The 14,612-nt window shown below is 37.4% G+C and overlaps 1 protein-coding gene across 1 annotated transcript; it reads right to left on the bottom strand.

Moving 5' to 3' along the window:
* Nucleotides 1-2,030: 2,030 nt before the first annotated feature.
* On the bottom strand, nucleotides 2,031-14,214 carry LOC101444934 (olfactory receptor 14J1-like). The gene is made up of 3 exons (XM_071211082.1): nucleotides 13,277-14,214; nucleotides 6,263-6,281; nucleotides 2,031-2,171 (listed from the first exon to the last, which is right to left on the bottom strand). Exons 1-3 carry the CDS (start codon nucleotides 14,212-14,214, stop codon nucleotides 2,031-2,033), a joined length of 1,098 nt encoding a protein of 365 aa, XP_071067183.1.
* Between the last annotated feature and the right edge of the window lie 398 nt (nucleotides 14,215-14,612).

Genomic DNA, 14,612 nt, shown 5'->3' on the forward strand with positions numbered 1-14,612 from the left:
TTACTGTTTGATTTCAGATGTAGTGTGTTCCACAGTACTCTTTCCTCTACCCCTTTAAATCTGCTTTTATTTGCTGAGAGTGTATTTTTTTCTTTCTTTTTTTAAAATGGGGCCCTGCTTTCATGGTCTGTATTCATACTTAAAATTAAGATCAAGTGAGCTTTTGCCCTTCTGCTCCATGGGAGGTTTCTGTCCTCCCTGAGCTCACCTTAGTGAGAATGTATTTTTGATTTGTTTAATTGTGCTGTTCATCACCATCATATCTGTTATCTTTTTGTGTATGATTACAATTTCTTCTGTATGCTCTCCAGATGTTTTCTTAATATCCTTAATCTCTTCCTTCATTTCATTAAATTGGCCCATGATATATATTTTGAGAGCTTTAATTACTTGGTCAGTGTTCTCCTCTTCCTGGTTTTTAGTTTATTCTTTGGATTGGGCCATGTTTTCCTAATTATTGGTTTGGTTTGTATTTTTTTGTTGCTGTCTGGTCATCATTTTTCTTGATGGGTTTATTCAGTTCATCAGCTTCCTCTTCTAGTCTTAGGGTTTAATTAGTTGTTTTTCTTTGCCTGTTAAGTCTTCTCTTTGTCATTTTGTTCTTCTTATTCTATTTTCTTGTTGTTGGCTAAGTTCCATTGAAGGAAAATATTAGGATCAGAGAAAGAAAAAGGGGTAAGAAAAGTAAAAAGTATAATAGTAGTATTGATAGTAAATGTTACCAGAAGAGCCATGCAAGATCTAGGAGAATGGATATTGGACTCATGTAAGCTGTGTAGAGTTATAACAGTAAGAAAAGTGAAGTACCTATAATGAGAGAGTAAACTGAATATGGGGAGGAATATAATATGACTTTAAAGGTCAGTGTCATAAAAGGGGGTTAAAGAAAAGAAAGGACAATATTATAAAGAGTGAATAAAAAAATAGAAAACTGAACAGGGCATTAGAAATACAAAGTTAGAAAAATTAGGAGCTAAAAAAAGTGGTGGAATGTGAGATAAATAATAAATGATGGAGGATAGAAAGATGTAAAGGAAAGAGGTTAGCATTGGTAGCCAAAATCAGTACAATCAGAAAAGAGGAAATTGAGGATGAGGAAACACAGCAAATAAGAAATGCTCCCTGCAGTACCTAATATTAAAAAAAAGAAAGAAGAAGAAAAGAAAGGGGTGGGGGGAAGCAAGCAAGAAATAAAAGGGGGAATGTGGGGTTATAAATAGGAATGAAAAAAAAAAAAAAAAAACAAGAAAAAAGACCAGGCAAGGCTTCAAGCAAGAAATCCACTTTGCAGTTAAATAAACTGCTTAGGAGTCTGACCTTCCTCCTTTCTCCCTTCCTCACTTCCCTCTCTCCCAGGGCAGCAGGAAAGCTGTATGAGGGGTCTGGTAGGAAATTCAAATTGGTCCCAGGTGAACCAACTCATCATAGAAAATAATGACTCAATTTCTTGAGAGAGAGCACCACACCTTGTCAGGAACTCTAAGTATTCTATTGGAAGCCTGCAAAGCATGTCCTATTGTCCCTCTCCCTTATGTGTGCTACAGAAGGGCTAATTTTCTGACTCCACCTTCTCCCAGGCCAAGTTTCCTATCCCAGTGTATTTAGGTAAATTGGGCTTTCTAAGCAGATTCCCCTCTCCTTTCTTCCTAGGCTCCCCCCAAGCCAGTTGGTATGCTCCTTCAAGTTAAAAAGGGGGAGGGGGCAGAAAACTGAACCTGCACTCCTCAGGACCCTCTGCACCTCCCACCAAAATCCTCTCACTTCCGGATTCAGCCAGAAACTGGAGGGCTAGTGGAATCCTGGACCTCGGGGAGTGCTGGATTTGGGAAATGGAAGCTCAGGGTATCGTGAACTTGAGGTACATGGGTCTGTGGAACATGGGTTATGGGGGTTCAGGGAACATGGACTTGGGAATCACGTGTTTGGGGAACACAGGGCCTGGGAACACAGCCACATGACCAACAGTTCTCAGGGAAAGCTGCAGCCCCAGCCCTAGAAAGAAGAGTTTTGCCTTCCAACAACTTCCAACTTCAGTGTTGGAAACCCGCAATTTTACCTTTAGCAAGCAGCACCTCCATCACAGTCTCTCCAAATTGACGTCCAGACACTTCCTGCTTTCCAGCTCCCAAAATAGCCTGCTCTGGCAAGGTTCTGATCCCACTCAGCTTGTCCTTTGCAGGAGAGATAATACAGGTGTACTCATTCAGACACCATCTTGATTTGCTTTGTGCCAAAGCCCCTCTTTGATTATTATTTCATCTTAATATGAAATTTTACATGCCTCATGTTTAGCCAACCTGAATTTTTTCAGCTCATTTTCATCTGCTTCTTGTCCTTTCTCCTGTACTCATTGCATAGTAGGAACTGGGGATCCCAGATTATACTGTAATCTGTGCTACATGAAGCTACCTGCATTGCCCCAGTAACTAATGAAACTTTTCCCACTTTTCTCCCCTGTAAATTGTAGGGACAGAGCTGCAACTTTGGCCAGTAATCCAAGCCAGCAGGCCAGGATCATCTATGTTTGCTAAAAGACTGATGAAAGTCCATGCCCCTTCCTCCCCTCACAGGTGTGGGGTATAACCACATGTGTGGACAATAAACTAAGCCATGTGGGTCTAAATTGCCATAGTTGCCTAGATAGACTGATAAAGCACCTGTTTCTTCCTCCCTTCCAGGGACAGGGATGTAGCCACGTGTATACACAACAATTTTGGCCTTGTAGTCTGAAAGCTGAGGAAGCACTTTCCCTCCTCCTTCCTCTTGGGGGCCGGGATGGAGCTACAGATAAGTCCAACATTCTAGTCTGTGCAGGCAGAAGTGGCCATAATTGCCCAAAGAGGCTTAGGGAGCACTGTCCCTCTTCATGCCCTGTCAAGGGTGGGAATGGAGCCAGAGATGTGGCCAACAGTCTATCCATGCAGACTAAGAGCAGCTGCAATTATCCTGAGAAGCTGAAGAATCACTGCCCCCCTATTATCCTTTATGTTGTGGTCATGGAGCCACAAGTGTCTAACAATCTAGTCTGTGTGGTTCAAAATTGTTGGCCATTATCCAGAGAGGCTGGGGAAACACTGAGCCCACTCCTATTCTATTGTGAGCAGGGATGTAACTACATGGGTGGCCAAGAATTTAGTTCATGCAGGTCAAAAACTACTGAAATTTCTCAGAGATGCTGAGGGAGTACTGACCCTCCTGGCTTGTGAGGATTGGGGATGGAATCAGAGATGTGTCCAATGGACCACTCCATGTGGGCTGAAATCACCTAGAGAGGCTGGTTAAATACGGCCTCTCTCCTATCCTAATGGGACCAGGAATATAGCCATGCAGGAGCCCATTAATCTAGTCCATGAAGGTTGAAAGGGATGACAGTTGCCCATAGAGACTGATGCTGGTCCCCTCAGCTTCCTCTCTACCAGAGGCATGACTGGAGCCCAGGCTAGGGCAGCAAACCAACCTGAGTAGAAAGAAACCACTTGGACAGGTTCAAACTTCAGTGATTCTTAGGATTGGACTTTAGCCTGCTGAATTTTGTAATCAGTAGCTGAAATAAGTGCCCAGCCATCTCTTCCTCCACAGTTTTTGAGAAATGGAGCTTCCAGTTCCAGCCAGGGAATAGCTCCCAAGTTGCCTTGTGCCACCAGTGTTGGATGGGCACCAGCCTCTGTGGCATGGAGGGCTCTACTCATGAATCTTTGCTGCAAATGGACAGACTCCTTCAGTTCTTCCCAAGGATATTGCAGTATGCTCTTCTGATCTCCTGGGCCCTCCAAACAGGTAATTTAGACAGTGCTGGGGGATTACTAACTGCCCTATAGGATGAGCTGATTCTTAGAGCACCCTACTAAGCTGCCATATTTCCCCTACCCTCCAGCACTTTATTTTTAAGAAACAAGTATTAATGAGTGAGAAAGTAAATCTCTGGGCTGAATCCATGATTGTTGGATGATCAATATAAGGGAGCTGGAGATTAAGGAAGGTCATTCTTATGATAATGACTTTATTATAGACCTGGGTTCACAAAAGAGCTCAAACATTATGTGAGAGTTCTGTGTAAAATAAGAAAACTAGGAAGAAAAACAATTATAACATAGATTATTTCCATGAAGTAAGTAATAAGTGTATTGGAAATATAAATTTCAAACTTGGACAATTAGAAATACATAATACTGTTATTTGTCTTAGTTAATCTAATCTTCTTCCTGAGCCCTTGGCAGAAATTGTAACTAAATGTCAAATCCAACTTGATCTTAGTCCAAGCAGATAGTCTAAATAATACTTTTAGGATATATTCAGTTTATCTCCTGATAAAAATGTATTGTTTTGGAAATAGTCTCCCATTCTTCCTGTTCCCAATAAGATGTGTTCAAGCACATCAAGGAGAGAAACCCACATGCACTCATAAGGGATGGATAAAATCTCATTTGGAAGTGTTGTCCTTAGTCTCTGGCTTTCAAAGAGTGTCTTTTGGAAGCCTGGTTGCTTCTTGCTTTGCTCGCATTAGCAGATGATGCCTTCCACTCGAATAATTCATGAGTTTATCACTCTTAATTGACCAGACCCTAATCTTGTTCACTGGGTGACTAAGCCTCACCTTGGGATCTGCTGGAGGCAAACTCTCCCACATCTCCATCAAGCCTAATTTCTCAGTGGTACACCTCCACTGCTGTGAGGCCAAAGTGGTCCATCTCCAATTTTCTCTTCCATAGCAGGTATGATGGACCCATAACTATCAATTCAGCAGCAGTGCCCAAAGGGGCTGGAGGGCAGCTCAGGCAAGTAAACATGAGACCCCTGGGCCTGAACACACAGCACATATTGGTTTACTTTCCAGATTAGAGCTGATGACGTTTATTCTTAAAAATACCAAAGTTTATCCGACATTCCTCTTTGAGATAATCTCAGAAAGGGGGTATGAGAAAAATGCGTATAATCAGTGCCACCTCTTTATCTCCTTCTCTTCTTCAGCTTATCAAGTCTTGGTCAAGAAAATGTGATGTGCTTTCCTCTAACTTTCTTTGCTACATATCCTCCTTGCTGGATTTAGCTAAGCTTTAATGTCAGAAAATGATCTCCCCTGTACACAATAAGAGAAAGACTTTCATGAATTGAGTACTTCCAGCTCAGATGTTGATTTTCAAAAGAAGATATGAGAGAATAATCAAGTCAATAAACTGATTTATAAGGCTCTCACCCTCTTTCATAATTTAAATGTTTTCATCTTTTCTGACAGATTCTTATCATCACCCCAAGCATATAGTTGTATAAAACTAATTATGAAGCTAACTCCCTTTTTTAGCACTTTATACATCCAAGTAGTATTCTAAATTTTTTATGTGTTAACATTTAACAAGTATCAACACATTATTAGGAGTTAATATTACTAGTCCTATTTTATATGTAAAGAAAGTGAGGCAGAAAAGGTTAATTAACTGATAGTGGTCATGCAACTAAGTAGTAGGGGGGCCAGCATTTGAACCTTGGCAATCTATAATAGATTAGAGTCTGTTCTTTTAACTACCAGAGTACTCCTTAGGGCAAAAGTTTAAATTTTTCTTCTGATAAAAAAGAGTAAAATGCATTAAAACTTTAAAAATATACCTCATACCAGTGCATAGACACTGACTTTTCCAGATCCACCTTGCCAGGAGACTGAAGATTCAGGGTCTATATATTTGTTTCATTTAGCAAAGCTTGAGCTACTCCTAAACCAACTCTGCCATATGATGTATCAACTGGGAGAGGATCTGGCTTAAGGCAGATGTTGAATATATGATTTTAAATGAATCCTTGAGTAATCTTCTGAATAAGAATTATATGTTTGAAAGAAGGGTTTTTCTCTGTTTATGAATTTGAAAAATCAGGAATCCATGTGATTACTTACTTCTAGATAATAATCAAATTTATATAGACAACACCAAAAAATAGTTTTTATTCATGGAATCATTCAAGCATGAAGAAAGTGGCTAGAGATAAGTTAATGTATAAAAATTAGTGCATTCAATTTTTTCATTTTTTAAAATTTATTGAAGTGTAGCATTCATACATAAACATATATAAACCATAAGTTTATAATAATAGTTGTGAACTTACAAAACAAACATATATAACATCATACAGGACTCTCATAAATCACCCTACCACCAATAACTTGCACTGTTGTTAAACCTTTTAAATTAATGATTAAAGAGCATTGTCAAAATATTACTACTAAACAAAGCATTTCCCCCCCAACCAATCCTATTATTATCTTTATATCATTTATATATGAACATACATAAACAATTAATAGTAAAAGTTGTGAACTTACAAAGCAAACATGCATAACATCATGCAGGGGTCACATACATCAACCCTCCACCAACACCTTGCATTGTCATGAGATGTTTGTTACAAGTTATGCAAGAATATTGTCAAAATCTTACTACTAATCATAGTCCTTATATTACATTTGGTGGGTTTTTCCCCCAACCTACATTATTATTATTTTAAAATATATTTTTATGACAGAAGTTGTAAACTTATAAAACAATCACGCACATGTGCAGAATTCCCAAACAACACCCCACTATCAACCACATTGTGGTGTGTCATTTGCTACAGATAAAATAATATTATCATCTGATTATTACCATGTCCATAATGTATATTTGGCTCACATTTTCCGTACTGACTCAGTATCAACACAGTACATCTTTTGCATAGATGCAAGAATATCATTTACTACTAACCACAGTCAATAGGTCACTACAGCTGGATTTTTCCCATGCTTCTCCACATTCCCAACACCCTGCAGTAGTGATGTACATTTGTTCTAGCTAACAAAGGACACTCTTGCATCTTTACCATCAATCACAATTCGCATCCACCTCTTGGTTTTCTGTGTTATCCAGTTCCTAGATTATTCTCTAGCATACTGTCAATTGGAATTTACATAACTATACTACCATTTTCAGTCACATTCCCATTTATAAACTAGCTGTTACTTACTCTGTGTTACCGTCCCTTCTATACATTTCCACAATTTTTCAGGAAAGCTAATTTAAACTTCTACATATATTAAACATCAGTAGCAGTCCACTCAGTCCTCCTCTTATCTCCTTTAAGAATCCACCACCTATCACCAGGTTTTGAAGATATTTTCCAATAATTTCTTCTAGAAGTTTTATGGTTCTTGCTTTTATTTTAAGTTTTGATCCATTTTGAGTTAATTTTTTGGATAAGATGTGAGATAGGGGTCCTCTTTCCTTCTTTCAGCTATGGATATCGAATTCCTTCAGTACAATTTGTTGAATGGATTGTTCTGCCCAAGCTGTGTGATTTTAATAGGCTAGTCAAAATTCGCTTGACCATACCTGTGAGGGTCTGTTTCTGAACCATAAATTTTGTTCCATAAGTCTACTGTGTCTGTCTTTAGGCCAGTACCATGATGTTTTTACTAGTATAGGTAGGTATTATGATTTAAAGTCTGGAGATGAGGGTTCACTTTTCCTTTTTATGATGTTTCTGGATATTCAGGACTCCTTACCCTTCCCGGTAAATTTTAATGCTGGTGGAATTTTTATCGGGATTGCATTAAATCTGTATATCAATTTGAGTAGAATTGACATTTTAATGATATTTAGTCTTCCAATGAGCATGGAATATTATTCCATTTATTTAGGGCTTTTTTGGTTTGTTTTAATTTTGAGTTGCCATTTTCTAAATACAAGTGCTTTACATCATTGGTTAAGTTTATTCCTGATTATTTGAGTTTTATCTGTCATATTTTATTTTCACCACTCTTTTGACACTCTTAGTTACTATTATTGATATAATCTTCATTTTAGACTCTCTTCTAAGCTCCTCTCTCCTGTCTTTTCTTTTCAGGATCTAGCACAACCTTTAGTATTTCCTGAAAATCTAGTCTCTTGCTTAGAAATTCTCTCAGTTTATGTTTATCTGTGAATATTCTAATTTTTCCCTCATTTTAGAAAGACAGTCTTGCTGGATGTAAGATTCTTGACTGGAAGGTTTTCTCTTGTAGTATCTTAAATATATCAGACCATTGCTTTCTTGACTGCATGGTTTCTGGTGAGAAATCAGCACTTAATCTTATTGGGTATCCCTTATATGATGTGCATTGCTTTTCTCTTGCTGTTCTCAGAATTCTCTCTTTGTCTTTGGCATTTGACATTCTGATGAGTATGTGTCTTGGAGTTGGTCTATTTAGATTTTTTCTGAGGGGAGTATGTTGTTCTTCTTGGATATTGATATCTATGTCCTTCAGTAGGGTTGGGAAATTTTCTACCATTATTTCTTCAAATATTCCTTCTATGCTTTTTCCCTTCTCTTCTCCTTCTGGGACACCCATGTCATGTATGGTTGCAAGCCTTTGACTTTAATTTGGTTCCCTGAGACCCTGTTCATTGTTTTCCATTCTTTTCTCCATCTCTTCTTTTGTATGTTCACTTTCAGAGGCCATTTCTTCAAGCTCACCAATCCTTTCTTCTGCCTCCTCAAATCTGCTATTATATGATTCCAATGATTTTTTTAAAATTTCATTTATTGCACCTTTCGTTCCCATAAGATCTGCTATTTCTCTATGTATGCTTTCAAATTCTTCTTTGTGCTTATCCAATGCCTTCTTAATATACTTAATCTCTTTAACCATCTCATTGAATTTATTAAGGAGATTTGTTTGAACATCTATGATTAGTTGTCTCAACTCCTTTATGTCATCTGGAGGCTTATCTTGGTCCTTAAACTGGGTCAAAGCTTCCTTTTTCTTGCCGTGGATTGTAATTTTTTGTTGATGTCTTTGCATCTGCCTTACTAGGGTGTTTTCTGGGTGCAGTTTTTCTCTTTGTTTTAGGGCTTCCTATCATTTCTCCCTTGCTGGTTGTGCAGTAGAAGCCAAGCATGCAGTTGTTGTTATAAGCTGTGGAGGCGCAAGCTGCCCTCATTGTGTCAGGGACCAGTGAAGCTTCTTCCAACTTTCTCCTTTGCTAGGGATAGGGACAGAATAAGAGCACTGTGATTTTCAGTCCACCCCACTTCCCCTTGTGCCAGACCGTTAAGAGGGAGGCTCCCTGCCTCTTTCTGACTTGGACAGGCTCAAACTTTAGCTGTTTTCAGGATTATATTGTAGCCCTCTGAATTTACTCATCAGTAGCTGAATTTGGTGCCCAAGCATCTCTTCCTTTCCTCTTTTGGAGAAGAGGAGTTTTCAATTTCAGCCATGGAAAAGCTTCTGAGGTGGCTTGTGCCTCCAGTGGAGGATGGGTGCCAGCCTCCTGTGTGTGGAGCACTCTACTTACAAATCTTCTCTGCAGATGTGCAGTGTCCTCCTTCCACTACTTCAAGGATGTTGCATGATGATCTTCTGGTCTCCTGGAGACCCCAAACAGTTGCTTCAGCTAGCTACAGAGGGCTCTGGGTGTCTGCTAACTGCCCTGAGGAAGGACCTGACTCTAGGACCTTCTTACTCTGCCACCATCTTGTTGGTTCTCCTGCATTCCTTTTTAATAATTTTATCTCTCCAGTTTCTTAAATGCAACCTATAGAACAAGTCTTAACTTTATTAAGAATAAATAAACTTTTTAACAAACATTGAGAATATCAGAAAAATCTCCTGGGAGGAATGATAATCAAGCTTGGACACTGCTGTACACAAACACTGCAGGTTCCACTGTGGAAGCTCCACACTTCATCCAAGACCCCAGTGTTGCCCCTCCCCTCCAGCATGTGGCATGTTGTCTTTGTGGGTGGAGACCCACACAATAACCTAAAGAATATTGATTTCCCATCCTGGGAAGTCCTGCCATTTCCTCTAATAGATCAGTAAGAATTCCCTGAGCACATGGGCAGTGCATAGTGAAAGAAGATAGACCAATATGCCAGGCCATTGATACTGATGTTTGTACTTATAAACCTTGTTCTTGTGAAGTTGAAACTTAGCCTAGTATTATATATTGCTTAAGAGTTACCTCCTGAAAGCTACCTTGTTGCTCAAACATGTACTTGCTTTAAACCACACTCAGCCTATAAACGCACTACCTTCCCCCTGGTGTGGGACATAACTCTTAAGGATGAGCCTCCCTGGCACTGAGGGATTTATACCAAACACCATGAACAATGCATTTATAAAAAGTTCTTGACAAAAGGGGGAAAATATTAAATATAAATGAGTTTTTATATCTAAGAGATTTCAAACTGAGAAGGAAGGTCATTCCAGAGGTTGTGCTTAGGCACATCTCAGGAGGATCTTATTGACTGCCACAGTGAATAATGCATAAAACAAGGGGGCTCCTGAGGGCTCTAGAGACATATAGACACTATAGACAGACAGACTATATTAGGAAGTTGGCATCCTGTCAGTAATTAAAATATATGCTCACCAATGTAGCTGGTAGACTCATTTATGATTTCCTTACACAAGGATCTTCCATCCTTTTTATTTGAACCTATAATTAGCACTATACTCATTAGATATATCTCCCAGAGAGTTAAAATCTTCAGTCTGTTCATATGCCAGTTGAGCCCTGAAATCAGGAGAGTTGCAGCACCTACCTTGCTGTTCACTGGACTCACCCAGAACAACTAACAAAAGGATGATGATGGACAACACCAATCCCAAAAAACAGAGAGAACCTACAACAACAAGCAAGACAATTCCATCCACCTGCTCGATGGGATATGCTATCTACTTTAAGTGTAAAATCATACAATATATCTAATGAGAAAAGTGAGTTACTTTCAGAAAGAAAATTAGCAAAATTTTATTTGGTACAGACAACAAAACTTATAGTATTTACTGGTGAAAATAAACTATATAATTTTAAAGAGCATAAAATTTCCCAAGGCATTTTAAAAATTTGAATGAATGAATGATGTAAAAAAATAAACACAATGTGTATTGGAATGAATGAAGAGATTCAAAATTAATTTTTGAGATTAAGAATATAAGGCAATAAAAATACTTTTTAGTTCTTCACTGTTTCCAAGTCTACAGAACAGAAAGTAGCCTCTGTTTTGAGGAGGTAGAAATTAAGTGTACATTATTTTTAATTGTGACTTGTTTAGGACCACATTTTACAAAATGCTTTCTTTCACTTATTATATTTTGGGGAAAAGAAAGTTCTAATTAGTTTAGTTTAATATAGAATAGTTCTTTAAATTAGTGCTCATTTTGAAAAATTCTGAATTTAGTTCAAATGTATCCCAATACATTCCAAAGTAAGATAATATTCACAGAGTTGTTCAGATCAGATGGCTTAGAGAAATTTCTGGGATATTCACATTCAAAGATTCCTCATAACTGAATGTATTTGACTTAAATCTTATCAAAAACTGCAGCATAATTCTTTGTACATTTACATTACATAGGGATAAAACATTTTATTTAAAAAATAAAATAAAATTCTTAAGCTATTTGCTTAAAAATATTTTATAGAGCCAAGTTTTGTGCTATTAACAAAATTATTTCAATAAGCAATAATTATAATATTTCACTAGCATAAATATATCAATACAGGTTAATAAAAAATAGTTGAAAGGATAAGAATAGAAATATTAAAAGCTATGTTCTTTTGTGACAAAGTAAACTTATTACAATAATGATTAAATAAAATAAATATTTCAGAAATTTTGTCAAAATTAATAATTGGCATGTAACAAAAGGAGAGAAATATGATACATAGATTATTGCAGGTGGATTAAGTGTCTAATAATTGAGGAAGAAATAGATATGAGTGTGAACAATTTAAGGATATACCCTGCTAGCCTAGGCTGATTAAGCTTTGTTGCCTCCACCTATAAAAATGCATATGCAACTTATTGATATAAGGTTTGTATAGAAAATATAGGTTGAAAAGAACACAAAGACTAAGAAAAATGTTTTTGCCATTTTAGAAGACAGAATTTTTATATTTATAAACCTTTTATAAAATTGAAAGAATATAAATATGTCTAAAAGTAAAATTGATAATATAAAAGAGAAATAAATGTTATAAACATTTTTAATCTCTTGAGCTATCAAAAAATTGAAGAATTATAAAGGGCAAAATTTTCCTTCTATAAAATTAGCAAAAATTAAACATCCCTACAATATCCAATGTTGTGTATATCTGATGCACTTTTGAGTTCCATGCACCTCTTATGATTTCAGCTTCCTACTAGGTTCTCTCTGAATATCTTGCATTACTATTAAAATCATATGAGATATGTGTGGAAAGTGGCATGGTTATGCATTACTAATGACATATAAAATGATTTAATATTTTTGGAAAGCAATATGGCCATATGTTCAAGAGAATTGGATCTTTTATATTTTTTGATTCAGCAATACTATTCATGGAGTTATGCAGAGCAAAAATTCAAATTTTCATAATGACTTAGGAGAGTGAAAAATTGAAAATAACTTCTCTAAATGAAAGAGGTAAATGACCAAATGTAATGTGCTATGAATCCCATTGAATAACGTGAATAATTCTATTGAAAATGTAAAACTATGTAGTTGTATAAAGTAATGATATATAAATTTGTACCAATAATCAAAATTCATATGTATTAAAATAAGAATTAAAATGCACATTTAAAATGAAACAGTTGAAGTAAAAATACTTGAATCCTTTGGTTAGTGGGATTGTGAAACAACTATAATCTTTCAGTTCTGTATTATTGACTATTCCAAATACAAGGAAAAGTAAGCTTATGATTGTCAGTGTGTCTGCATGTGTCTGTATATTTGTATGTACAGGGAGGGAAAGGAAACTAGTGGACCTCTATTTTAAAAGTTATACTTGATAATTTTGTCTTAATTTGAAAATTAGAAAATGGATTCAATGAATAAATTGATAAAAGAGACATATGAAATTCAATGTGATAACAATGATTACATTGCATATTTTATCCATAGGGGGGAAAAATGCTATTGCTTTCCCTCAACACCACATAATTGAAAGAATTCCGTTATTTTTTAAAGTTTCTTTTACATAATATTGGACAGTCACTCACAGAACAAGAATGTTTTTTTCCCAGTGAATTTCCCATCCAAGAGATCAGATCTTGTGTAAAGGATTTTTGATTTGAAAGAATGAAAAAACATCTGGATCCAATGACAGAAAAGATACAGTCAGATGAAGAATTTTCATAATGACAATGACTATATTGCATGTTTAATCTATAGGGAAAATGCTATTGTTTCCCTCAGCACCACATATTGAAAGAATTCCATTATTTCAAAATGTCCTTGTACATAATATTAAACAATCATCCACAGCAGGATGGAGATGTTTTCTTCCCAGGGAAGTCCCCACCCAAAAGTAACCTTCTCACAGCTCCCTTCATGGCCTCATTCCTCAGACTGTAGATAATAGGGTTCAGTGTTGGGGGCAACACTGTATAAAAGATAGAAACCATAAGATCAAAAGCACTTGGAGAATCTGAAGTTGGTTTTAGGAACTCAAAGGAACAGGTTGCAAGAAAAAATGAGACAACAAAGAGGTGAGGCAGGCAGGTAGAGAAGGCCTTGGATCGGCCCTCAGCAGAGGGCACTTTTAGAACTGTGGAGAAGATGTAGATATAGGAGATGATAATGGAGATGGAGCAAATGAACACCATTAGAGAAATGAAACCAATCACACAAGTCACTCCAATGTAGTTGGAGCAGGAGAGTTTCAGCAGCTGGGGCACATCGCAAAAGAACTGGTGGATGACTTTGGCCTTGCAGAATGTGATGGAGAATGTGGCTGCTGTGTACAGGATTCCAGAGGCAGCAGCACTCAGCCATACAGCTGCCACAGTCCCCTGACAGGTACCAGGATCCATGATGAGCTCATAGTGCAGGGGGAGGCAGATGGCTGCGTAACGATCATAAGACATCACAGTGAGAACAGCCACCTCAGCCCAGGCCAGGGAGGTGAAGAAGAAAACTTGAAGTACACATTGCCCATAGGAAATATAGCCATTGCCCTTCAGGGAACTGTCAATGGACTGCGGGGCTGTAACGGAAATGAAGGTGAGGTCCAGGAGGGAGAGGTGCTTCAAGAAGTAATACATTGGGGATTGGAGAGCCTGGTCCAGTGTGGTGATGGTGATGATAATGAGGTTACCTGCCAAGGCCAGTAGGTACATCACCAAGAATAGCAATGCGTGTAAGATCTGCAGCTCATGGTTGTCAGAAAACCCCATGAGGAGAAATCCATCCATTGTGGTTACATTTTCCATAACCATTTTGAAGATACAAAATGAGGAGGTGGTGGCTGGAAGATAAGAAAAAATGGGAAATGCAATGGAAAGATATTGCCATCAATTTCTATTCATTTATTCAACATTGTTTCTTTAGAAATTCATTATTAAGTACCTGCTAGGGATCAACTTTCCCCTAGGTATTGGGGTTCCCAAAATGAAGAGATGTATTTCTTATACATATGAAGCTTACAGTCTACACTAGTAAACTAGTAGGTATAGCTGAGTGCACATGTGGTCAAAATCAGTGGCCCTTTCTGAAATAAAGCTTACGTCTGCACCACAAAAAAAATCATTACTCCATTTATACAGGTGAAGCCCATCTTATTCCTTTAAGTCAACAACAGAAAAGCAGTGATCAGCTCTCGGATGGAGATTTCTGA

The sequence above is a fragment of the Dasypus novemcinctus genome, chromosome 22, assembly GCF_030445035.2.
Source record: "Dasypus novemcinctus isolate mDasNov1 chromosome 22, mDasNov1.1.hap2, whole genome shotgun sequence".
Lineage (NCBI taxonomy): Eukaryota > Metazoa > Chordata > Mammalia > Cingulata > Dasypodidae > Dasypus > Dasypus novemcinctus.